At 39.7% G+C, this 26,088-nt stretch overlaps 2 protein-coding genes across 3 annotated transcripts; both read right to left on the bottom strand.

The window, feature by feature from the left end:
• Positions 1–2,827: 2,827 nt before the first annotated feature.
• Positions 2,828–15,642, bottom strand: ankrd33ba (ankyrin repeat domain 33ba). The gene is made up of 6 exons (XM_077554616.1): positions 14,969–15,642; positions 7,278–7,407; positions 7,050–7,190; positions 6,607–6,748; positions 6,333–6,531; positions 2,828–3,943 (listed from the first exon to the last, which is right to left on the bottom strand). Exons 1-6 carry the CDS (start codon positions 15,359–15,361, stop codon positions 3,401–3,403), a joined length of 1,548 nt encoding a protein of 515 aa, XP_077410742.1. The 5' UTR covers positions 15,362–15,642; the 3' UTR covers positions 2,828–3,400.
• Positions 15,643–18,418: 2,776 nt separating this feature from the next.
• Positions 18,419–26,055, bottom strand: ropn1l (rhophilin associated tail protein 1-like). Of its 2 annotated transcripts, none has more exons than XM_077554618.1 (6): positions 25,906–26,055; positions 25,282–25,414; positions 24,441–24,564; positions 23,879–24,040; positions 23,320–23,495; positions 18,419–18,893 (listed from the first exon to the last, which is right to left on the bottom strand). In XM_077554618.1, exons 2-6 carry the CDS (start codon positions 25,410–25,412, stop codon positions 18,812–18,814), a joined length of 675 nt encoding a protein of 224 aa, XP_077410744.1. In that variant the 5' UTR covers positions 25,413–25,414; positions 25,906–26,055; the 3' UTR covers positions 18,419–18,811. The 2 variants fall into 2 exon arrangements, with proteins under 2 accessions (XP_077410744.1, XP_077410743.1); XM_077554617.1 differs by lacking the exon at positions 25,906–26,055 and adding an exon at positions 25,494–25,691.
• Positions 26,056–26,088: the final 33 nt, after the last annotated feature.

Here is a 26,088-nt window from a genome sequence, read left to right as displayed (position 1 = left end):
AGAAACTTGTGAGGATACATTGAATCTGGCTTTCATATGGACGGGGCCTTAAACTACGTATTGTAAATTTGTAAAAAAAAAAAACACTAGTATAATATAAATGCAATGACTGCATTTAGACTTTGCGTAGATTTGTTTTGACTAGAAGATGCTGGTTAAAATGGATCCTCCAGCAGCAGTTTTAATTTAAAATATTTTATTTAAGAATTTGAGTGAGGGATTAATAAAAAATAAATGAAGCGCTTTAAATAGTAGACACCTTTTGTCTTGGTTTTAGAATTTAGTTACTTTAAAAAAAAAAAAAGCAAACTTAGCTGGTGAACTAGCTTAAACTTTCTTTAATATGTCGTGCCTCAAATGGTCTAAACAAAACATTCTGATTAATACTGCGTTTGTGCAATATGAGTTAAGCAGCAACATCCACCCATTTTTAAGCGGCGGCCATTTTGGGGCTCGGGTAATGACCAATCACGGCTCAGCTTCAAAAAACACAGGTGAGCTGCGATTGATCGTTACCTGATTTCTCAGCAACTGTGATGTCATCTTCAGTCGGCAGCAAGTGACAAAATGCCCCCCCATGTAATTAATTATTGCGTTGTGTGTGTATTATCAAGCTAAGACGGTTCATGAAACTAATCATCTTTTTCTCTCTGTAAGAACAATACAATACGTCACCTGCAGACATTTTGTCATTCTTGAGTATACACCGCCATCTGTTGACCATGTGACCCTTACCATCATTGGAACTAGCTTCAACCTGTACAAACTGCATGTTTGTGTGACAAAGTGACCTGAAAGTCATCCGTTTACTCAGTCAACAAGCCATCGTGGGAGTCAAAGGTATGACAATCATGCAGGGCTCAATATTATATAATTTGTAAAGGGGGGGTTGTTCATGGTCACTGTGATAAGAAAAGTGAGATGGAAAGTTACAATGACATGTTGGCTTCAAATGTATACAATCACTCTGCGGAAAGTTTTTAAAGACAACATCCAGTTAATTTTTAGTTTATATAGTTCATATTAGTTCTGATGGTGTCTTAATTGTGAGCCCGCAATCATTTATTCAGAAGTTGCTGCTTGTCAGAAATTCAAAATTCATTAGGAAAGACCTACTTCATTTCATCTTTTTTTTTTTTCAAGTGTCACAGTCATTGCCACCAAAGAATGGTGTCATAGCATTAAATATTTATTTTTCTACATCTCTCATAAATTGAGTGGCAAAATTGTTTCAGCTTCTTACTTTTGAATAAAGACTGAAAAATTATTTTAGAGGGTAGTTGCACTATGTGCTGTGTATGTGTGTACATATAGTTTTCAATATGAGGGATGTTTACTACCACTGGGCTTGCAGAAATTGGAAAAAAAATAGGAATATTATATAAAATTTAGGGCTGCTTCTTTGAAAATATCCCAGAATATTCTCAGTGCTGTTTAATTAATCATTTGAATTGAGATAAGATAGCTGAGTTTGCGGAATTAGCATTGTAGATACCAACAACATGACAACTGACTAGTACCTTTTGAGTCGTTAAAATTTTAATTTGTGACTCAAAATGACAGATATCTGGAATTCAGTTTTGCGTACTCAAAACTGAATTACAGATATCTGTAGCACATATCCAGTCTATCTGTTAAATGTTAGAAGTCTTGCCATGAATACAGTAAATAGCCGGGTTTTTAGTACTGTACTATGTTACTTATTCTGTATAACTGTGGAGTCCATAGTGGCAGTCAAAAAGAAAATGTTACGTGACCTTGTAACAACTGCCCTAATTTAAATTTCAAAAGGTAAATTGGTAAAAAAAAAAAAAAAAAAAAGTGGTGTAAATTCATACATGGAACCATTGAGGGATTAGCTAATTGACTTGTGTGCGTGTGCGTTAGCTAGCAGGCTAGCCGTTATGCTTTGCTAAATTAAAGACTCAAAGAAAGCCAACCAATTTTTTTGAAAAACTGCAATCCACTTACCCACATGCTGTCATCCGAAAATCTGCTGATGTATAAAGCTTACAAACAATACTAAAATTACTATCTAGGCATCAAAAACATAGCTGTAAACAAACTTTTTAAAAGTGTTCATTCACTTGTGACTCATTAAAATTGTGCACTTGCAAGTGCTGTTCCACAAGCAACCAGCAGGGGGCTGCAATTAAGCTTTCCGCCAAAAACTCCCACTCAGCACTACTGAAAGTGCTGATCCAGAATGAGGTCATGATGTCTTAAATCCCCACGCTCTCATCAAGCATCACATGGACACAAACTGTAACAGCTATCATAACAGTATCCACTGCGCTGCTTCGTTTTTTTTTTTAAATGTAGCCTTCTCTGAATTAATGAGGGATTTGGGTCATATAGAAAGGAGGAGGCGGCGGAGCACGCCTGTAGTATGTCATAATCTAAGGTTACACTGGAAGCCAACAGCTGGGTCAGCAACACTCGTGACCTAAATATTATGTCATGCAGTCATTGCTAATACGATTGTCTTGGCCATTACTGGAATATTGTACAGTCATGTACCACGTAATACAGTATTTTACACAATTCATACCTCTCAAAGCCTTGCCTTGGTCGCAAAGATCGGATGCAGGGTTTGGTTAGTCTCTTTAAAGTGTGAGGAGTCCTTCAGAAACCTCTGTTGTGAATTGGCACTAAGTAAATAAAACTGAGTTGAATCAAATTGAAAAATGTGTACTCGGTGTTAATAACAGTTACTAGGTGAGATTTTCTACTAATAGTGGAGGCTACATCCCAAAAAGTATGACTAGGCAAATTATTGAACGCTGAACTGCAATATGGTGTGATATAACAAACAACAGCGTTGAAATGATAGCGAAATTCATTCATTTATTTATTACAAAATACAGTAGGCTATTTTCAGCACAGCATGTCAGCCATCTTTGTGGAATATGCTGAGAGAGAACTGCTGCTAGTGTTTAGTGTATTGCATGAGAATAGTACAAATTGATTACTCTTTTTGTTGTGCTTCAAGAGACTTTATATTTGTGATTTTTGTATTTACAGATACTTTCCCCCTCCACAACAGTGGAAAAAGTAAAAAAAAAAAAATGCTGGTGTGAAAAATTTAAAGAAAAAAAAAGGTAACAATATAATGGCTTGGCCATTAGGGCTGCTTTTAAAAGCAATAAATATGACAAATAAGTTAAAGCAAAAAACACTTTCAAGTATAATATCACCTGGGTAATCCAGGTGTTACATTGCAAATGACAAGCACTTCTACAGCTGGCAGCAATTTTGTATTCACTCAAAATTCATTAAATGACACAAATCAACTTAGTCTTGAATAATGGAATACTGCTGGTAAGTGTAGTCACCCTGAGTCAAGTAATGTCCAACCCATTGATTGTCTGTTTTTGGTTTAGTGTGCATAAAAAAAGGACTACTTCCTCATCCCAACAGTGAGGTGTCTATTGGTTAATGCCTCCAACCTCTTCTTCTCAACCTCTTCGGCTTTCCTCCTCTCCTCTTTCAGCTCCTTATATCGCCACTTAGGAATCTGCAGCAGGTGTCTGCCTCCATCTTTGGCGCTGCTCTTCTTCCGGATCTTTTCAGGCTCATAAGTGGGCGTGGGCGCCTTGGACACCCTCACCTTGGGGATGGTGAACCCCGGCCTGACGCTGCTCCTCCTGAGCAACATGTTCAGAGGCAGCAGGCTAGCCCTCCGTAGCTCCGTTCCGTTATACGACAACATTCCCAGGCTGGAGCTCCTGGTTCGAGGTGCCGTGCGCTGCGTCTGAAGGCTGGCCCGCCGGTCGGGTGAGGGCTTGGGCACCAAAGTGACCCGCGAGTTCTGGAACAGCTTGAGGTGGCTGTCAACCCTGTCTGGGTTGATGGCGCTGAGCTCTTTGGTTCGCTGATGGCGGAGGATCTCGGGAACTGCGTAGCGGCGTTTGCCCACACTTGGGGGGCTGTCAGGACACACCTAAAATACAAGTGGGATTGTCACAACCTTCTAGCTAGAGAGCTAAAGCTAACTACCTAAAAAATAGCTTAATACATAAGAGCGGAAATTACATCTATTTGCGTAATGATGTTATGTGCGTCACGGTCCAGATCGGAATATGGAAGCAGGAATACTGTAACTCTGTCCACTCCAGAAGTGGCAAATCCAAGTTCAGGAAGTAAAAACCCTGCCACAGTTTGGCTTTAGCCCCTGGTGCTAGCTAACTAGCTGGCTCCCTAGCAGGCACCATGGCAACTAGCAGCTAGCTAATGCTCGTTTACCTGCTAGGGAGCTAGCTAGCTAGCTAGCACCAGGGGCTAAATTCAAACCGTGGCAGGGTTTTTACTTTCTAGACCTTGATTTGCTGCCTCTGGCCCACTCGCATATATAAACAGGTTATCCCAGAAAACTTAATTTTGACCTTTCCTCAAATATTGGCTGCATGTAAGCATAGTCAATACAACGTTTCGGGGTTTTATGTGGCGGAATGCATTAGTTTGCGTAGCGACTTAAAGGCACGATGTATAATAAGTGACCACTAGATGTCGCTATATATCATAGAATGCAGCTGAAGTGTATGCATTTAGAAGCACGCATACTACGGTGGCTCAGAGAGACCACACTCCACGAGCCTACCAACAATTCTTATTTTGCGTGAGCAAACAAGCATTTTGGCAAGTGATTTGGCACTTGGCAGCCGGAGTGAAGCCCGGTGAGCGGCGCCGAAAGACCAAGTGAGCCAGATTTAGCAGGAGCAGCTAACAAGAGCGGCTAGCGCAGGGGCCAGCAACCTTTCATGTCAAAAGAGCCATGTTAGGCCAAATAGATAATCAAAAATGTGTCCGGAGATGCAAAACATTTGAACATTGTGATGAACGAAACCATGTGTTATTGTTAGTCTAATGTACTGAGGGCCCAATAGCTCATTAGAGCTGCACCATAACAGAAAAATAGCATCCAATACTTTGAGATTCATTTTCTTCTACCCGTCGTTTTCCATTTTTGGATTTTGTTGTTGTTGTAATTTTTCATACTATCATTTTTCATACATTTTTAGACTTTTCTGCCTTCTGTTAAATTTTTGGCAATTGTATGCACATATTATACCTCTTTTCCTTTATTACACATTTTTGGACATTTTTTCTACCTTTTTTTTCCATTGACATTTTATGGTATTTTTCTGCTTTTCCAATTTTAGGTATTTTTTTAAAAAACTTTTTTATCTACCCTTTGTCTCTCTTTTTCCAACAACTTAAAAATGTTGACTATTTTTTGAATATTTAATTATTTATTTTTTATCTAATCATTAATTTATTTAAAGAATATTTTATATATTAAAAAAAATGTTTAAAAAAAATCTTCAAAATGTTTTTAGAGATCCACAGAGAGCCACAGGAGGAACCAAATAATGGCTCCAGAGCTGCAGGTTGCAGACCCCTGGGCTAGAGGGAATTAGTCAGAGCCGTAGGCTACAGTGGCTTACAAGAGCGGCTAGTAGGAGAAGCTAGTAAAAAAAAAAAAGCTAGTAAAAGCTTGCGAGAGCAAAGCAGAAGATGACAAGCGACGGGAGCCCAAATCACAGGGCTCAGCGACGACCACCTTCGGGTCCTAGCTGTGGAACGTAGGTGTCAAACTCCGGTCCTGGAGGGCCGCAGTCCTACAGGTTGTGGATGTTTCCGTTCTCCAACACAGCTGAAATATGATCAGCTCATTAGCAAGCTCTGCATAAGCCTGAAAACGACTCTGCTGATTGGAATCAGCTTGTGTTGGAGGAGGGAAACCTCCAAAACCTGCAGGACTGCAGCCCTCGAGGACCGGAGTTTGACACCTATGCTGTGGAAGGTAAGCGGCGGTTGATCCATTGGGTCCGACACTCAATGCAAGCATCACCACAAGGGTTAACTATGTTCACGAAGTTGGGCATCTGTAGCAGGAACATGGTGGCGAAACATGTCAGCCTCTTGTATGGTGAGACCCCAGCCATGTAATATAATTACTAATTATTAATTAGTGATTACCTGACCAACGATTATATATATATTTTTTAAATAAGTTGATGCGATAGAACATATTATTTTGCATATTATTTACATAAATAGTGGGTTTTTAAATTGAAAGAAATTAGACGGCGCTAAAGATTACACATTGTGGCTTTAAGAATCAATTTCAGGCCGCACGTGAAGGCTTGCCAAGTATTACATTGATAATGTGACAATACAAAACTAAATGGTAATTTTATGCCTCATGTTCATTAAAATTGTTGTTATAAACCAGATAAAATGTATCATACTCTCATAGGTTTACCTTTAAACAGGCAGCCAGTTACAGTTTACAGTAACGTACATTCTTAAGTTTCCCGGCAACTCACCGTATGACAGGTCACGGCGATAAATGGGCTCCTGATGGCCGTCGTCACAGACACCAGGTGGTCGATGACGCCATCTTCCTCAGGATTGGTGACGTTGGCAATGTTGAAGATGTCGCGCACCGTGTCGGTCAAGCGCTTGAGACAGCCTCGAGGCTCCCGGGCTTTGGACACCATTGAGGCCAGTGGGGGCCATTCTAGACTGATAAAGTAGTTTGGCTGTTATGTCGTTGCTGCCCTTCAATGTAAGACCAAGAGGGGGAACTTTGATTTTTACCTGTATGCATCACAGATTTGATCCGGAGTGGATCGTTCCATCAGTCGGGCCATCACCCAGGCAGTTTCATAGCGGCCAGTGAACAGGGCCCATTCTCTGGCGGTCATTTGGCGGCCACAGTCCCGTGCATTTAGAGTGGCTCCTGAGAGGAACAAGACGAAGGGGGTGTTGCACTTTGAGGAAATGAGTCAGATCTGTGATTATGTTACACTCGCAGAAATCTCAACATTCAGGGCGTGAACAACTAGGACTTTGACAAAATTAGCAAGTAAAATTTATCACCAGCAAGCTCTACAAGAGCCTGAAAACGAGCATTATGTTTAAAGTTGAAAAATTAATATGCACCCGAGCGGGCGGCAGTCTAAAACAGAACCCTGATTTCTTGGGCCGCTAATTGAATATGTGTTGTTTATCCCAACAAATGAGACTTGACTTCTCCTCACCCGCCATCATGAGCGAGCGCACACATTCAACTCGGCCCTGCATGGCAGCTTTCATGAGAGCGGTGAAGCCGTGACAGTTTCTCTTCTCGATGTCCAATCCTGAGTAATAGTTGAGTAGGTAATTGGTGATTGTGATGTGACCTAAAGGAAATACCAAAAGAGAACTGATCATAGACCATCTTTGCAAATGATTGAAGACATTTTTAGACATCGTTTTGTGTGACTTACCCGCCTGTGCTGCAGTAATGAGGGACGTGTTCCCCTCGCTATCCTGCCAGTTAGCGTCCAGACAGGGGCATTGAGACAGCGCTACGACAACGTCAACATAACCTTGGTAACAAGCAACCAGCAGCCCTGTCTGAGACGACAAAAAGTGAAGGCGTTAAATGAGAGAAACACAAACATTTGTGCTGCCATATCGGACCCCGAAATTTGCTAAATCCAAGCATAGCAGCGCTAGTAGGCATGGACCTTTGTGAATTAATATGACATGTTTTCACTGTAAGCCGAGACATGTCAAACTCAGCGGAAAAATAAGCAAGAGTCGCCGTCTGATGTTGTGCGCCAGAAAAGGAGTTTGTGTTTGTGCGCGTATGCGTGAATGTCGCTCTGTGTGGGAGTGGGAGCGTATGTTTGCTACAGTGATGACCCTGGAAAATTCAGCTGAAAGTAAAAGTCTGGTACTTTTCTGGCAGAGTCACAAGCCAACACAAACAAGGTTGATGACAGGCGAGTTGAAATTTACTTACCAGTAGGTGACTTTCCATAAAGTCACACTTTTAGCTCTGTGTTAGATATACAGTATTTACATAAGCAAAATGCAATGACTATAATTCCTCTTTTTTGTTTTAATCTACGTTTACTGTAGCCTATATTAAATAATACAATAGCTATAATGTATTTTCTATAAATATATGTACATAAATTAAATACTATATATGTATGTATATGCATACATAGCCTATATTAAATAATACAATAGCTATAATGTATTTTCTATAAATATATGTACATAAATTAAATACTATGTATGTATATATATATATATATATATATATAATGTCTCCATATAACTTGTACAGTGCTGTGTCTGTGTGGCAAAATCACTCCGCTGCTACAAATTGAAATAGAGGCACTATATTTACTCTTCAACCCTAGTTTAGCCGCATTTGCATACTCCTGAGCAAGGCGAGCATTGATGTTGACAGCTTAAGCATTGAAAGCAACTGTATGTAGTTTTGACCTTAAAATGGTGGTACTGTTTTATTTTTGAAATAGTATCTAACTATTGTTGCCATGGAAAGCACTTTCAGTGAGTGCTTGAACAAACTTTTTCTTAGATTTGTTGGGGTGCTCTATGTACTTTATTTATCATCTGATTCTAATCATAAATATACTGATATTAAAATTATTTTGTCTTCAACACTTTATGCTTAAAGGAGAAGTCAAGTGAAAAATGTTCTATGCCCCACTAAACATGGTTTTCTGATTAATATTGCGTTTTGGGAATATGAAGTAAGCAGTAAAAAGCCACCCGTTGTTATCCATCTCATAGGTTGGCCATTTTGCCAATTAATTGCTGTCAACTGAGAATGACAAAATGGCTGAAAATGCCTCAGGGCTCAGCTTGCAAATGCCACATGACCAAATCCAGAAAACAAGGTGAACCGTGATTGGTCGTTACCTGAGCTCTGAGCAACTGTGATGTCATTTTCAGTCAACAGCAAGTGGCAAACTGGCCGCCCCGAGATGGATAAAGCAAGTGGAGTTTATGGCTTAGTTCATATTCCACAAACACAATATTAATCGGATTGCTGTGTGTAGATGGGTCAGGACACATATCGTTCACACTGGAGCTCAATTCCGATTTTTTCACAAGTATCATATTTTTTCATGCAGTGTGAACAGTACAATTCAGATTTTTTCTCACCCGACCTGGACCTCTTTCGTATGTGGATATAAATCGGATATGTATGCGATGCGTCTGCACTGTGAACGCTCATCCGCACGCATCCAATTCATACATCATCAAAAGCCTGATATGCGCTCTGCGCGGGCGGGAGAGAGTGCTTGGAAGGGAGACTACTGACGTGTGTGAATATACACACAGCTGTTTTGAGTAACAGTGTTCAATTTTTATTTATCTTTAATTTAATCACACTTGAAACATGAAGCATAAAGTTGACATGTGTGGCGATCGTAGATCATCATGGACGGCAATGACGCGTCGTCATCTTCGGTAGACTTCTCAATGAAATGAGGTGGTAAAAAATAAAGGTAAATAAGGTAAAAGGTAAATTCCACTGATTGTCACACCCAAATAAGTGGGGGCGAAGTTCGTTCTTCGCATTTGACCCATCCCCTGAGGGAGCGGTGAGCAGCAATGATTGCGCTCGGGAATCACATGGTGATCTAACCCCCCAATTCTAACCTTTTATACTGAGTGTCAAGCAGGGAGGGAATGGGTCCCATTTTTATAGTCTTTGGAAGGACCCGGCCAGGGATTGAACCCACAACCTCCCAGTCTCAGGGCGGACACTCTACCACAAGGCCACTGAGTTGGTAGTGTCCCCTAATTTCCCCCAAATATTTCTATTACCTCTTCCAACCTCGCTACTCTGGCGACATCAGATAAATAAAAATAAGTCAGACGGATTTCTGTTGCTTTATGTAAACAGCACGTTCAAAACTGACGCACGAGGAAGCCGAAGACAGCAGCCAATTAGGAACGAGCGTGAAAACAGTCCACCAACCAGGAGCGCGGGCGTTCGCACAGCTGAATTTGCATAATGAATGCAGACAAGACACATGAATCGAACTCCTAACACGTCCGCGAAACGAGCCCACCAGTCCACCAATCTGTAGCGTGCGTTGTCAAAATAATATCATATAAATATTCATTTGAATATGTAAATATGCATATGAATATGTAGTATATGAATAAACAATAAAATGCCATTGTCTATATGTATGGTGATTTATAAGTAGGTAACACTCTACAACTGTAGGGGTAGACCTGGAGAAACAACCTGAATTATCTCCTAAAAAAATACATGGAATTCTATACTCTATATTATCTGAAGTAGGATGAAATCAAATCACCACCACCAGAGTTTTTGGTATTTTCCTTAGCGCAGGCCACTTAAGACAGAATTTATAGCCTGTGCGTAATGGACATGATGTAAAACAAACACAACTATTAAAACAAGGCAGGCTGTCAGCCGAGTGCATGTAATCACATTAGTGTCGTCAGGCCTGGGAGCCTCGAGGAGACAAAGGGGGAATGTTTGTTGGGAATAATTGCTGTATTGTCTGGAAAAAAAAGTTCACTTTAACTGCATGGCTCTGGTCCAGGACGCAGATCTGTTTGCTTGTGCACATGCATGTAGACCTGTCTCATAGACACAAATGCACGTGCTGTTCTACAAACCGATTTCTTATTCAAACACACCCACCCACAGAAAGTGATTTTAAAGGCAGTCTTAATGCAAACGCTAGGCTTCAAACAAACAGTGGAGATTATGCATTTTTTTTTCATGTAGGCCAAATAAAAAGGAAGGCAAAGACTTTCATTATTTGATGCCGATGGACATTCTGTACGTCCTGTCCTCCCTGACTTTTAATCTCCTGTGTTCCAATTCGCTAGATTCCCGCTGACCTTGTTTAACCTCCGCTATGCTCAAATCATACCCCAAGAGTTCATGGAATTCTAACTTGCTTTCATATTTACCATATTCCAAATGTTAATGTCTGATGTTCTGGTTGTTAGCACGTCTTCCTCAAAGTTCTGAGTTTTGGGGTTCATATCACAAGTTAACGTCGTGTGTGGAGCTGCAGGTACTCTGGTTTCCTTCCAAAAACATGAGCCACAGAGAACTAGAATGGGACAACTTAATTTATGATATTTTGTAAGAGAGTGATTTACTGTATAGTTTTATGGCTGCAATAAAACCTGGGGAATTTATATCTTGGTGATTTATATGGCAATTATTACTTCTGGATATTATAATTTTTTTACGGAAATTGTGATTTTCCTCAAATTCTGCTATTAAAAACATCAGTAAAAATCTACCAATTACAGATGATAAATGGCTTTCACTTGCACTGGCACCAAAGGTAAATCACTACTTAGTTGCTGAGTCTTTTATTAATCTTTAAACCTCACTTTTTGGGATGTAAAATTTCAAGTTTTCAACATACCAAAATTTACCAAAATTGGAAGGCTAACTGCCCAAAACTTACAGAAAAGTATTTTAGAGTCATACCATAAACCGAACATAAAGTCCGCCATTTTTATATTATTTTGAAATTTGGCACTATTTTGACCCTTTATAGAGGTCATAATTTAATGATCTCCTCCCATTCTGCTGCTAAACGCGAGTTTGAGTACAGTACAGTAGAACGCAAAGCAAAGCAAGCTAAGCCGAACGTACCTTGAAAACGGGTAGCCGAGTAAAGCCGGGCGAAGCCGAGCAATGCCGAATGCTCACGTTGCGGTAGTTGAGACGATGCACTGCTCATTTCCAGTCAGATCGTGAATACTCCCGGAGGTGCTCCATACTCGCGAGTGCATTTTGATTTTTCCTTGACAATTTTCTTCGCCATGGGCTCAAAGAAAGACAACAGTGCCAGTGGAAGCAAAGAAAAACATACAGTGCTACAAACCAAAGTGGAATTAGGAAGGAGATTATCGCGCCGTTGTAACTACCGTGACTACTTCTGTAAATACTGGCACAAGGACCCCCCTTAGCTGTTCAACAACGTGCCTGACGTTAAACAACGCACGCAAGGACCGCTTAGTAGTCTAACAATATGCCCAATGTAAAATATACAAACTCAGCACCTAATTAAAGCTAGCATTAACATGGCATTTATCATCTACTGACCACAATAGGTAAGGTAAGGTATTCTTTATTGTTTAAATACTGTACTGTACTGTAAATGTAAAAAACATAAATATAAATTAAAATGGGAATTTTCTGTTTTTGGAGCTAGGGAACAGATTAATTGCATTTACATTATTTCCTATGGGAAGAAATGTTTCGGAGGTTGACTACTTCGGACTTTGAACACTTCACAGGAACAAATTATGTCCAAACTCCGAGGTACCACTGTACTTGCTTTTCTTTTGTTTCTCCACGCAGGTATCGATCGTTAAATATAAGCCACTGAAATATAAGCATGTTGTTTGTGTCTTTAAATGAAAAGACGGGCCGTAGTAAACGCGCGTAGTGTGACGTCATTGAGTGCGTGCTCCCGCGGCAGGGGATGCGATTTTTTTCGGGGGTAAGTACATTGGCACAACACTTGTTGCGCAATGGGCGTTCTCGGCCTCTGCTTTGTGGGGCCTCAACTTGCCTTTACCTCCACGTACGTGAAATAATTTATTTATTTATTTAATTTATTTAATTTCACTCAATGTAGGCTCCAGGAGAGGAACGCAAATTTACATTTGGGGACAAACCAGCAATCCTGACTACACACTAGGCGCTCTCGCATGCCCTCCAGGCACTATCGGCCTTTGCCTTTAGCTCTGCATACGCCAAGAAATGTATATATATATATATATGAAGAACTAGTAAATGATGTAACAGTACAGAGACTAGACTAGAGGCCATTTTCAGTCAATGATGAACGTGTTAACACTCCTGTCTGGAGCGTTATCAAATCACATGTACATGACTTTGATTTTTCCAATCATTCACATTAGCTCGGCTACTACTTGCAATAATATTGCTCGCTCTAATAGCGTGTGTTGTCCTGCGCTAACAATTATCACACACAATCCAACAACATTCTGTATAAGTCCTTCCTTGTCTCCTCTCCTGAGCTCACCCTGTTTGGAAAACGTGGTCGAGAGGAGGCGAGCAAGGGGGCTAACGAGAACAGTGGCCTCATTTAAACTTAATGGATTCTGTATGTGTGTGTTTTTCCCAGAAGGGGTTAAAAGGACACTATGTTCTTATATACAGCAGTATGGTGTTTTTTAAAAATGATGGCTAGTGGAGTTTATATATATATATATATATATATATATATATATATATATATATATATATATATATATATATATATATATTCATTCAGCTTCATTGTTTAAGATGTGTGGGGACCCTTTTCCATTCACCTCTCGACTGCCCCCACAATGCCAGTCGGTCACGCCTACCTCATTAGCCACTCTGCTCACCTGGGCATGCAGGTGCTTCAAATCAACAGTCAGCCACTATTTAAGCTTCTCCTGCTTACTACTCGCTCTTTGCCAGATTGGTCTTTTGCTCTCATACAAGACTCTCAATAAGAGAATTAAAATCACAAACATGTCTAACTGCAGAATTATGCCTACAGTGACATATACTGTACCTAAAGTATTGGCTTTATGATTCATTTTGAGTAAAGGTCATGTGTGGTATAAGAACACTTCAACTTTCTATTTTATTTTTTTGATTTTTTGTACAATTTCAGTGGTGATGATGTAATTGCCTCTTTGTGTTACATAATGTATCGATTGTTACATGTTATATTTGGATGCACAAATCAGTGTCATGGTATTCACTCATGCACGCGTGCGCACACACACGCACACACACTGATGAGCTTTACAGATGTTTTGTAACCTACATTGTGTGCATGCGCACATACTGAGGTCAATGCATGTTAATGCCAAATTCACAAATTCATATCCTGCTTTTCCTATACTGTATGTACAGTACTGTATATATCTGTACTGTATTTATACACAGGCACACACATTGACATACACAAACATCATTACAGTATACACAATCATGCATTCCAAGGACCTATGACAGTAATGTCTGTGTGTTTTGCCATTTTTCAATAAAGAAGTATATACATAAAATGACATACTGTACTGACACATGGTATGTCATTTATACTTCCTGTGAACATGCAACATTGAACTGAATAATTTTCTGAGTCACATCTGATTTTGTTTTTTTTTTTTTTGAAAGCCAACAATATTCATTGAATACACTATCCAAGTAAGTTTATTACTTTATTTTAGTTTTAATTTCCATTGTTTGGATTTTATGATAGCAACCGACAAATTTGTTCACTATACGTTATTCTTTTGTGTGTGTGTGGGGGGGGATTTTGTTCAACTTTGGATTGTCTGTTGCCATTTTGATTAGGCAAGACTGAGCCAGTGGAGTAGAGTAAAGTAGCCTATTACATGGAGGTCAGACTGTATGTATCCTTCCCGCGAAGCCTTAAAATAGTCCTGTAAGCCTCTTCACAAAGCCCAGGCTTAATTATTTCTCTCCAGAATCTGATATGCCTTAAGTGAACACCGTGCTAATAAAAGTACAAATGACAGTTCTTGTGTCATGTTGTGTCTGTTCTTATTGTACCTGTATTATATCTAATCAAACAAGTGTTTAAAAAAATAATAATTTTTAACTGTTGTTTAAAAGTGTTTATTTTATGAATACTGTATTTTTATTTTACGTTTGTATTTATAATAAATCAACTACCCAGTTATTTTGTGACATTTAATGGCTAAATGAATGCAGCATATATTACAGCACTCTTGATAATGTAGTTGCTTGGTGGACCGGATTATAGCATAAAATGAAGTCGTGTGCGTGTGTGTGTGCGTGTGCGTGTGCGTGTGCGTGTGCGTGTGTGTGTGTGTGTGTGTGTGGCCCCTGAGCCATACTTTGATGACCCATGCACTACCCTCACTCTAATGTAACTACAGTATATAACAGGCTCTGTTCTTTAATTGAAGATTTACATGATTAAGAGTTTTGCAATATTTGTTGTATTAATTCATGTCATACCCTTACTCTTACAATGCATTTGACTGTAGTTGTACGCCATTTCATGTAGTACTTTACAAAAACAAGCGTAAATACTGGAGGCGACTATCATGTTGTGTTTGTGACTGACGTACATACCCTGTTGTTCCGGTCCGTCTGCTTAACCTCGTCCTCCGCGACCCCATGCCGAATCATGATCCGGACTACAGCGGCGTTATTGGTGCAGCACGCCCGGAAGAACGAAAGGGGCTCTGGACTCTGCGGTGACGGGGAGCGCTCGGAGTCAGCGAACGCATCATCAGGAGGGTAGAAAGAGTCGTCGGACGTGATGCTCCTGGTGTCGTCCAAGTCCTCGAAGTCAACTTCTTCGAAATCCTCCTCCTCCTCCTCGCTCTCGTCGTCATCCTCACACGAGTCAAGGTAGTCTTCCTCCTCAACTATGGTCGGGTGGACCGCTTTCAGTTGCTGGAGCTGCTTGACCCGGAGCGACGCTGCGACTCCTCCATCCCTGTCGTCCGTGATCAGCACCATCGAACCCCGAGCGAGCGTTGCCGGGAATCAAACTTTCTCGACCCAAAAGGTCACTTTACGTTGAGTTCGTCATGCATTCTTTTGGTGACGTGCTGGGACGTCGTTTGGATGAGTTCGTTGCGTGTCCATTGGCGTACTGTGCGTGAACGCAACACTTTATGAGTCTATTACATCCAGAGCGGTTCCAAGTTCGAGCGTGGAGAAGAGCACAATTAAAAACATGCACCCAAATATGACATGTAGGGCGGAGAGAGACACACACAAACCCAATGTGCAGTCTCTAATCCGATTAGATGGCCCCGGGACAACCCTCTCTCCCACTCAACACCCCCTCCCCCCTCACTCTATTTCTCCATTAAAGTGCAGGCTATCTTCGGTTTACGATGGTATTCCGATATTACGTCAGTAACGTGACATCAAAGTACAGCATTTTTTGGTTTATGATTTGATCTTATGTAATAAACACGTGTTCATAATAAATCTAGTATAGACTTTGAAAAAAATAGCTAAAAATAGAGGGGGAATCCCCATATCATTACCTTAAAATGCATTTTTTTCTCCATTCCTGAGTATGTCAGTTGACTGCGACCACCTGTAGTGGAAAAAGCAAGTGCATAACAGTCCCAGTGTGAGCCTATTAATATTCTACCTTGTTCTATGCCCCCCGCTGAGAGCTGGGATTGATCTCCTGTGGCTGGCCCATCATTGCTATAGTATCAGCAGGTGTGCCACTGTGTGGGTGACATTCACTGTTAGCATGTCCATATTTACATGCAGTATATCTCTTCATTATGTTTGATAGGAAAATCCAAAAGTTGTTGAGATGTTTGTCTACATGTGTATATGGAAACCCATCAAAATTGCCTAATCAACTGTCCAGTTGGTGTGCATTAGGTAGCTTGTAAGTGGTTGTAAAAAAGGTCTACACACGCCTGTTCTAATGCCATTTTTTAAGGGATGGATAATATTAATTTTTAAAATAATCTATAGTTGCAGTCATAATTGTTTTTCTTTTCACACTTGATAGGCAATAAAGATAAAAAAAACAGAAGCTTGTTAATATTTTTTTATTTTTATATACTTTTAGTTTCCAGAAAATGTGAGTCACATAAAATTGAATTTTACAATGTAAAAACAAAAATTGTTTAAAAAAAATTAAATATATATACTGCCACTTCCCTAAAGTTCGAAAGTGACGTAAAACACTGCCTGGTTTACTAAAAGAAAAAAAAGTGCATGGAAGAAAACATGTTTTCATACACATGCTGGGACCTGCATAAGTAGCAATTAACACAATTTTAGCCACACCATCAATTTCACAGTACATTTTTTGTTCTCATGTACAATCAAAGCAAGTCACTTGGTCGATGATTCAGAGGGCCACAGAGGGCTGTAAAATGTGATGGCTGTCTCGCGTGGCTCTTTTTTGTGGACAAACAAAACTGTACTTTCCGGCCCATTTACGAACTAACCATAAATAGGAAGTTGTAGTTTAATTATGGGGGCCTAACAACAAGCTCTTTTGGGACAAGCGCCTCAACGTCACACAAGCAGTTGTATATGCATAAACAATGTATGATCATATATGGACACAAGTACAATAAGTAACATCTTTGGGTAGTTGATTCACATTGTCAAGTCTAATGGATAATTGATTTATAATCCAAAGTTGTGCTTTAGTGTTTTTGGAGTACCATGTTGACGTTTTGTGTTTAAAAGGCCGCTAGGAGTTCAATTAAAACAAAATGTAGAGTTCAAACAATGAACATCATGCAGACATGGATACTTTTCTTCCATTTCTTGAGTTGCTCATGATGCCATCACAGAAGTGTGCCAGTAACGGCAAAGAGAGAAAGTGTCATGATAAACAGAAATAGATGGAATTGTGACACACGAAATGGTCTGGCTGCTTAGTACAATATGATCAATACAATGAATTGATCTTCAAATCAATTGGAATAGCATATTGCTAAATGGTTAATTGCTTTGACTGTACTCTTTTATGACAGCCAAGAATGCTAAAATTCTTCTAAGAAATTGCGTGTAGATAAAAGTTTATTTTAACTCATTCATTGCCATTGACGGCTATAGACGTAAAAAATTCATTTGAACTTTTTCTATTAGTTTAACTTTTTTTTTTCACTTAACAAGAGTATGAAAACCTAGAAGAAAATTATTGTACATTTAGAACAGATATAAAAGTTGTGATTTATCGCGAGTTAACTATTGAAGTCAAGCGAATAATTACAATTACAAATTTTAATCGCCTGACGCCCCTCTAATTTTTTAATAATTTAATCGCCTGACGCCCCTAATTTTTAACAATCTTTTCTTTAAAAAAAACAATGTTTTTTTTAATGTCTAGGTTTTCATACTCTTGTTAACAAAAGTGGAGAGAAAAAAAGTCAGAAGTAATAGAAATTGTTCAAATGAATTTTTGACGTTTATAGCCGTCAATGGCAGTGAATGAATTAATGAGGGTGACAGTTTTAGCCAAGAACAAATTAACTAGCTATTCACTGTTGTGTATGGAATATTATGTTTTAAAATTGGAACAATTTGGATGGATTTGGGTATTGACAGGAGTGCATGTTTCTTTGTACAGCTTCCTCAAAATGTTTACAAACAGTAGATACTTTGTACTTCATTTTGCTAATGAATTTGAAACATGTAATCCACAGCCCACCCACCCTGTGGTCTCTTCTGCTACATACCTGAAGCCTCACAAAGATCTCCCTGTGAGTCCCCCGCTCAGGCGTGAATGCGCACATTTCCGTGCACACAAATGGCAACAGACTCGTTCGTATCTTTGGTGTTTCTATTGTAAATGTTGTTTTTCTTTAATAGTGAAGACAATAATTAAGCTGAATATTTCAAGATGCATGAGAAGCTAAGGATAAACATTTAATTCAATTTGGCTGTTAGCTGAAGGACGAATTTAATAGTCACTGGTGGTAATCCACCAACAATTGTAATCATCTCACAATGACCCTTAATTATATGTTTTTAGAGTGATGTTTGATCGTGTGTGTCAAAGCAATTCCCAAATACAGCCAATACAAATAGCTCCATTTATTGTTATCATCTTCCTAAAGCTGGATGAATAATAATAGATAGATATTATACATGTGCAAACACACAAAGCTCTGTGTAGACATGAACGTGAATGACAACACGCATGTCAACAGCTCAATTGAGTTTTTCAATTTGTGGAAATTAGTGATTAAATGTTGAATAAATGTTGTCTCAGTGATTAATTAAGCATCTTCTCATATGCCAGGATGATGACATCATTGGTACATCAATAGGATTAGAGGGTGGGGAGGGGTTGTGCTTGACTGAAAACTACTAATCACAGCAGTGGTTGCCTCTTGTAAGCTTGCAGATAAAGTTCTGCAAATTTACCCCCCCCCCCCCAACTAAATGACTCCTATAGTGTTTTGCTCAACTTTAGTCCGATGACTCACTGGGCGGGTTCATATCCTCCCGATGGATGAAGTCAAGAGGTTTGATAAGGCCGTGCTGTACTTTCCTGCAACAGAACACAACACTTACTATATATTACACCATTATACATGTACAGTGGATAGGAAAAGTCTACACACCCGTTTACTACAAGGTTTTTGTGATATCAAAAAATATGAGGCCAATATCAATTGTTTCAAAACTTTACATTAGCCATTACAACTCAATAGAAAAATTATATTTGAGAGGTAAAAGTAAACACAAAGCACTGATTATGTCAGAGGTGGGCAATCTCGGTCTTCGAGGGCCGGTGTCCTGCAGGTTTTGGAGGTTTCTCACTTCCAACCCAAGCTGATTCCAATCGACAGGGTCGTTATCAGGCTTATGCAGAGCTTGCTGATGAACTGATCATATATCAGCTGTGTTGGAGAAGGGCAACATGCAAAACCTGCAGGACTTCGGCCCTCGATGCCCACCTCTGGATTATGTGGTTACATAAGTGTGCACACCCAAGATGTGGCTAGTCACATTTAAACTCATGTTACCATTTAATGTGTCTAAGAACCTAGAGCCCATCCCATTCCAGTTTACACACATAACCTACTGTAGATGATGAAAAATAATTGCAAATATAGCAAAATCAACACAATTAAAAAGTACAAGTTTACTTCACCCAAAGTTAAGAATTGTCAATACTTCAAAAATAATATCCTGGAAAAATCTGTAAGAGCCTGGAACAAATTAATTCACTTAAAATGATTTCCTTGGGGAAGTTATTCTGAATTTACAACACATCAGAGCTTCCGAAATAAAATGTTCCAATGTGTAAACGTCTAACAATGCCGTTGCAGCCATTAAAGTGGCTGCAACAACCGCCATACAGAACAGCCTCAATCATGCTGTTTTGTAACGTGTTGCACAACAGGCAGAGCTCCATAAGGTGTTTTTTTGTGTCCGCTCGCTTGTCTTCTATTTTGCACTACATTGCCACATATGTCATTTTTCTGGAGCTGTGCAGTTAAAAAAAATAAAGGGTGGTGGTTGGTTGTGCAATAGCAAGTTGAGATTCTTAAACTGCTGACATCTTTGCAATGACGTCAAGTTTCCTAAAAATGTCAAAACAATGGAGACTTGACTGAACAAGTCTTGGGTTTTGGCAAAGTTCTTGTACCAAAACAATCTCTTATTAAGAGGAATATCTGTTTATGTTTTTTTTTGTTTTTAGAAACACAAGGTCAGCAACCTTTCCTGTCAAGAGAGTCCTTTTAGGCCAAATAATTTTTTTAAAATTTTTTAGTGTTGATGAAGGAAACATTGTGTTAGTGTTAATCTACTGTACTGAGGGTCCGAGCTAATTAAAGCTGCACACTAACAGAAAAATATGCAGCATCCAATATGTAGACATTCATTTTCTTGTTTTGTCTTCCATATATATTTTTGGGGTCATTTTTCAAACATTTATAGAATTGTCTGCCTTTCTGTCAAATTGACATTTTTGGCCATTTCAGAGCATTTAATGGTAATTTTTAGGATTTCACCTTTTGTTTTGGGACATTTACGAGTAAGGGCCAGCTCGTCCAAGACCTCCTGACAGACCATGAGTTTGACATTTTGAGTCTAACAGACCTGGCAGCAACCTAACCACTTCGGTACTCTCAATGAAGCTACTCCACCTGGCTCCGTTTACCATGCTGTATCCCGCATGACTGGGAAAGGAGGTGGTCTTGCGATGATATTACGGGATAACTGGACATTTGAGCCCATAAATGTGCCTGCTTTTTTTTTTTATATCCTTTGAAGCTAGTTTTGCAGTTCTCTGGATCAATTCCCACACTTATTGCCACCATCTACCGGCCACCCAAACAAAACAAGAATTTTATCACTGACATTACTACATTCCTCATCTATGTACACTCTCACCAAATGTGATTCTGCTGGGAGATTTTAATATTCACATGGACAATATCAATAACTCACTCACCTCCTGTTTAGACAGTTTTGGTTTTCAACTTCCCCACACACAATAAAGGACATATTTTGGATTTAGTCTGCTGCACAGGATTATCACCATCTAACTGTTAAATCAAGGACATTAACCCGGACAATCTTGTATCACTTATCAACAACCTTCCCAGTGCTGATAGTCTTTCTTCTCCAAATCTCCAATGACCTTCTCTCTGCTGACTCTAGGTCACTCTCCACCCTCCTCCTGCTTGATCTCAATGCAGCCTTTGACACCATCTCTCACTCCATCCTCCTCGACAGACTCTCCTCCATCGGTATCACCAGCACCGCCCTCTCCTGGTTCCGCTATCTTTCTAACCGCACCCAGTTTATCCAGCCCAAATGTTTTAGATCTCGCCCCTTTCCCGTCACTTCAGGTGTTCCTCAGGGTTCTATCCTTGGCCCCTTGCTGTCCCTAATCTACCTTCTCCCTCTTGGTCACATCTTCAGGAAATATCACTTTCACTGCTACGTGGATGACACCCACCTCTACATCTCCAGCAAACCAAACTCCACACTCCCACCATCCTCCCTAACCAACTGCCTCCAGGAATTAAAATCATGGTTCACCGCAAACTTCCTCAAATTAAACAGCAATAAAACTGAACTACTCCTCATCAGCACCAAATCTACCCTAAATAAAATAAACAACTTCTCCATTTCCATTGACGGCTCCTCCTGTCCCCTTGACCTCAGGTCAAGAGTCTGGGTGTCATCCTCGATAGCACCCTCTCCTTCACCTCACACATCAACCACATCACTCGTTCAGCATACTTCCATCTCAGAAACATCCACTGGCTCCGCTCTTCTCTCACCTCTCACTTCACTGCCATACTTGTACACAGCCTCGTCACCTCCCGACTCGATTACTGCAACTTCCTCCTGCTCGGTCTCCCTCAAAAAAACCTCCATAAACTTCAACTGGTCCAAATCTCAGCCGCTCGCATCATCACACACACACCATCCATAAACCACATCACACCTGTCCTCCAACAGCTCCACTGGCTCCCCAGCACACACCACATCCAATATAAAATCCTGCTCCTCACATTTAAAGCCATCCACAACCTCGCCCATCCATACCTGACCGACCTTATCCACATTGCCTCACCTGCCCGCTCTCTTCGTTCCTCGTTCTCTCTCCTCACTGTCCCAACTGCCCGCCTTGTCACTGTGGGGAGCAGAGCCTTCAGTCGCTCTGCTCCCCAGCTCTAAAACACTCTCCTCACTGACCTCCATAACATAGACTCAATAACCCATTTCAAAACTCATCGGTTTAGACAAGCCTACTCTCTCTGACTAACTGCTTCATCTTTTCTTATTTTATTTTTTTTACCTTATTTTGTTCTTACCATTGTATTTGTATGTTTTAACTGTTGTTGTAAGGTGACCTTGAGTGTCCAGAAAAGCACTTATAAATAAACTGTATTATTATTATTAATAGTAGTAGTATTTTAAAATTACTTTTTAAGTTTTCGTTTTTGTCTTTAAAAAAATAAATAACTTTTGACTTTTTGGCAATTTTGAGTATATTTTATGAAAATTTTCAAGATGTCTTTTGTTTTTAGACATTTTTAGGTAATTAAAAATCTACCTTGTGGACGCTGACATTTTTTGAATATTTAATTATTCTTTATCTAAATCATTAATTCATTAAAAAAAAATATTGTATCTAAAAACAATAAAATAAAAATATGTAAAAAAAATACTTATCTGTACTAGTTTTTTTTTTTTTTAGACATCCACAAGGGAGGGACTAAAAAGCCACATGTGGCTCCAGAACCGGGGGTTGCAGACCCGAGATAGCTGCTAGGTGGTCTGTGTGTATGATGATGAACTCAGTTTAGATAGATCACACTCTTGCTCCTCATTAAAAGGCTCAAACTTGACTTAAAGCAGAGAAATGGTGAATGAAGCCTTGCTAGGCCTGACAATGGTAACCTGTAATTGGGAGCAATTTGAGGTAAAATGCTTGAAGGACACCGGTGCCACTAGGTCAATTCACTATTAGAACCTTGTCATTTTGTTGAGTCTTTTTTTTTTTATTAACCTTTCCTGCTGATGTAGAAACTCCAAAACATAATTCTGTTCTGCTTCCTGCTCTTAAGACAGAAAAAGCGACATGTCAGGGCACTATCTCACGACGCCATCTGAGGCCGCAGCACCTGGCTCCACTCCCAAAGCGACTGGATGTCGTTTGGACCAAACAGAGGTCAGAATGTTCTCAGTTGTCAGGTTGTGAAATAGACAAGCATACTTAATCGGCTCGGTGTGTTAGGGCAGAACATTTCTCGTCAATTTGCTGTAATTTGTCTTCATTGAGGGTAACAAGTTAGCATTGAACTTTTGAGACATATTTCCAGAACATTTATTCGACTCTTGGGACGTTTGACTTTCATGTTTTCACTGTATCATGTGACCCTATGGACCTTGAGATAATTCCAACGGGAAGTTATACACACCATGCAAAAAGATCAGAATGAACCTACACTTGTGGCTCCAGGCTTGTGAGGAAGACGTCAATATGGCCCTGCGGCATTTCTGGGTCCAGGCTAGCCAGGTATTTGCACAGCAATGAAAATATCTCAAAGGGGATCCTTGCAGCACCCCCCTCCTCGTCTTCCGTTAGGATCTCACAGGCCACCTTGAGGGAGGTCTTGAGAGACTTGGAGAAGACACAGCAGATACAGCACGTTGGAACACACATACACGACAAAGCATGGGGGATACAGAGCTTGACTGCCCTCGTGTGGTCAAAAAGCGAAATTGCCGTTACTTCATCATCTTTTTTCCGGCTCGACGGGCATTGAGCACATCATTCGCAAGAGTTCTTCATGCTTGAAATTTACTGTCACTCAGTGTTGGTGTCATGTGGGGTCATTGCCCGTGAATGCCTTCCCATGACTTCAAATGAGCTACTGTGCCACCTCTGTCCAATCCCCTGCAATGTAGCTTTTTCATGCCAAACTATATGTAAATATATTTATGTAAATCACTTAGAGCTAAAATATAAAGATAATGTCACCAAAGGTATAACAGAAATCTTACATCTCCCAGGGCACTGCAGCCCAGTGCAAAAAACTCCATCCAGTTGATTTCCATGCTGAAGTTACCCAGTATCAGCATGTTCTCCAGCTGTTCCATGGGCAGACACAAATCCTTCCATTTGTCCTGCAATGACTCTCGGCCGCATGTTTCCGCAGTAGACAGCTATACAGTGAAAGATATAAAGTATACACATGAAAAAATATGATTTATAATAAGCAGAAATGCATTTTGGGACTACGGAAACTGCTTGTTGAGGATTATCTAATGTGGTTTTGGCTTATGTTGGGAGAGACCAAATAGTATATAATTAGTGTTAGAAGGTTTTTTATTCATTCACTAAAAACAAAACAACTGTTATTTAGTGTTAATTAAAAAACAACAACTATTATAGTACTTTATTTTATTTTGAAGAATGGAACAACATATATAAAAAAACTGAAATATGCTCAGTAAAATCACACAACTAATAACTACACCCTCAGAAAAATATTTGTTCCTTCTTAAAAATGTAAAGACCAACACGTTTATCTGTGCATTGTTAGACATACCAATATGAAAGTACCTGTTTATGAAGAGTCTTTAGCAGACCTGGAGTCAGCATAGCATCTTTATTCTGGTTGCCATAATTCAACTCTAGCCTCTCCTTAACAGGCAGAGTCTCTCCTTTAGCCAATGCCTCGAAGTAACTGTCAAAAATGGACATGAGATAAGCACAAAAATTTTAAATATCACACAGGCTCAGAAAAATCATAATTTCTGGACTTTTGCCAGCTATACTTTACATAATTTACTGTCATCTTATTTTGAAGTTGTTTGATTGCATTGGATCTGGTCAATCAGATTATGAGTATTATTATATATTATATATATCAGATTTGGATAGCATTTTACTTCATGCTCAAAGACACTTTGTGAAGAATGAAAATTGGCACAAAGATAAGGATGGGCAGATTTTGTCTGCCAGAGGACTCAAATTCAAATCTTAAAAGGACCAGACCACCCAGATTTTTTTCCACTGAGACCAAATTCCATTTATTGAGGCCAGATACAATAATACAAAAAATATGAACTAAACTATATATACAACTATAGTAAGCTATGATTTCCATTTTGGTATGAATTAAAATATATGAATTAAAAAACTCGTCATGCATCAAATACAACGTTGGCCAGTACTAGACCACCAGAGTGGTTAGACACACTCATTTATATTCCTTCTAGATCTTTCATTTGTGAGGGAAGCCAGGCATAACAAAGAAGCTCGTGGGATCCAATTAAAGCCAATCAATGCAAATATAAAGAGACGCACATGTCAAAAGGGACTTTTTTTGTGCAATGATGCTGCATACAGGGACACACTATTATCAAACACACAATTTACAGAGCATCTGAGATGAACTTACGCTGCCGACCACACCAGCAGATCTTTGGGCTGAGTTCGGATGGCTGCTTTTGTGAAGTTCTTGAGGACTTCCGGCAGTCCCGTCGGAATGTTGATTTGCTGGGAGCAGAACATGGTCTCTGGAGGAGGCATGGCTGCAAACACATTCAAATGTGGCTATCACGACGAGCTAAACAATTAATTCACTCTACCTACCGTTCATTCACGACTTACTGAAAGTTTCGTGCTGCTACACTGGGTACAATTGAAATGATTAGCAGTGGCATCAGGTAAGTAAGTATGCAAGTAGGCATGCAGGTGGTAGTCTCGTTACGTAACGGAATACTTTTAATCAATATCACGAACACCTTGATTAGCAATACCTCGTCGGTGATGTCACGTACACGTCTACTCATCTTGATTAACTAGTGATTGATAATAAGCAGCCGGCTTAACAAACTTAAGCCATCGACGACTTTTAAAAGGAATTCGTTGAGTAAAGAAATATGCGGACTATTAGCATTTTGAAGACCACGAGTTTTAAAAAATAAGACTTAATTATTGCGTTCTATTAACGGTAGGTACTTGAAGGGTTACAATACGACTAAACGTTTCGATTTGCCAAATATAGGCGAGGACATATTACCTGGGCTGTTATTGACTGGGAAATGTTGACAAGAAAACAAAAGGTTTGTAAACCCTTGAATCGAGTTTGGCTAGCCCAGCCAAGTCTTCATTTGCAGCATGGTTGCCTAGCGACGGGGCATGCCGTCCTCTTCGAAGGAGGCGCTTGTCAACATAAACGCGGCACAATGTCGCATCCTGCTGG

This window comes from Vanacampus margaritifer, chromosome 20 (genome assembly GCF_051991255.1).
Source record: "Vanacampus margaritifer isolate UIUO_Vmar chromosome 20, RoL_Vmar_1.0, whole genome shotgun sequence".
Taxonomy (NCBI): domain Eukaryota; kingdom Metazoa; phylum Chordata; class Actinopteri; order Syngnathiformes; family Syngnathidae; genus Vanacampus; species Vanacampus margaritifer.
Note: the sequence above shows the minus strand (reverse complement) of the source record. Positions and strands in the feature narration are given on the sequence as shown.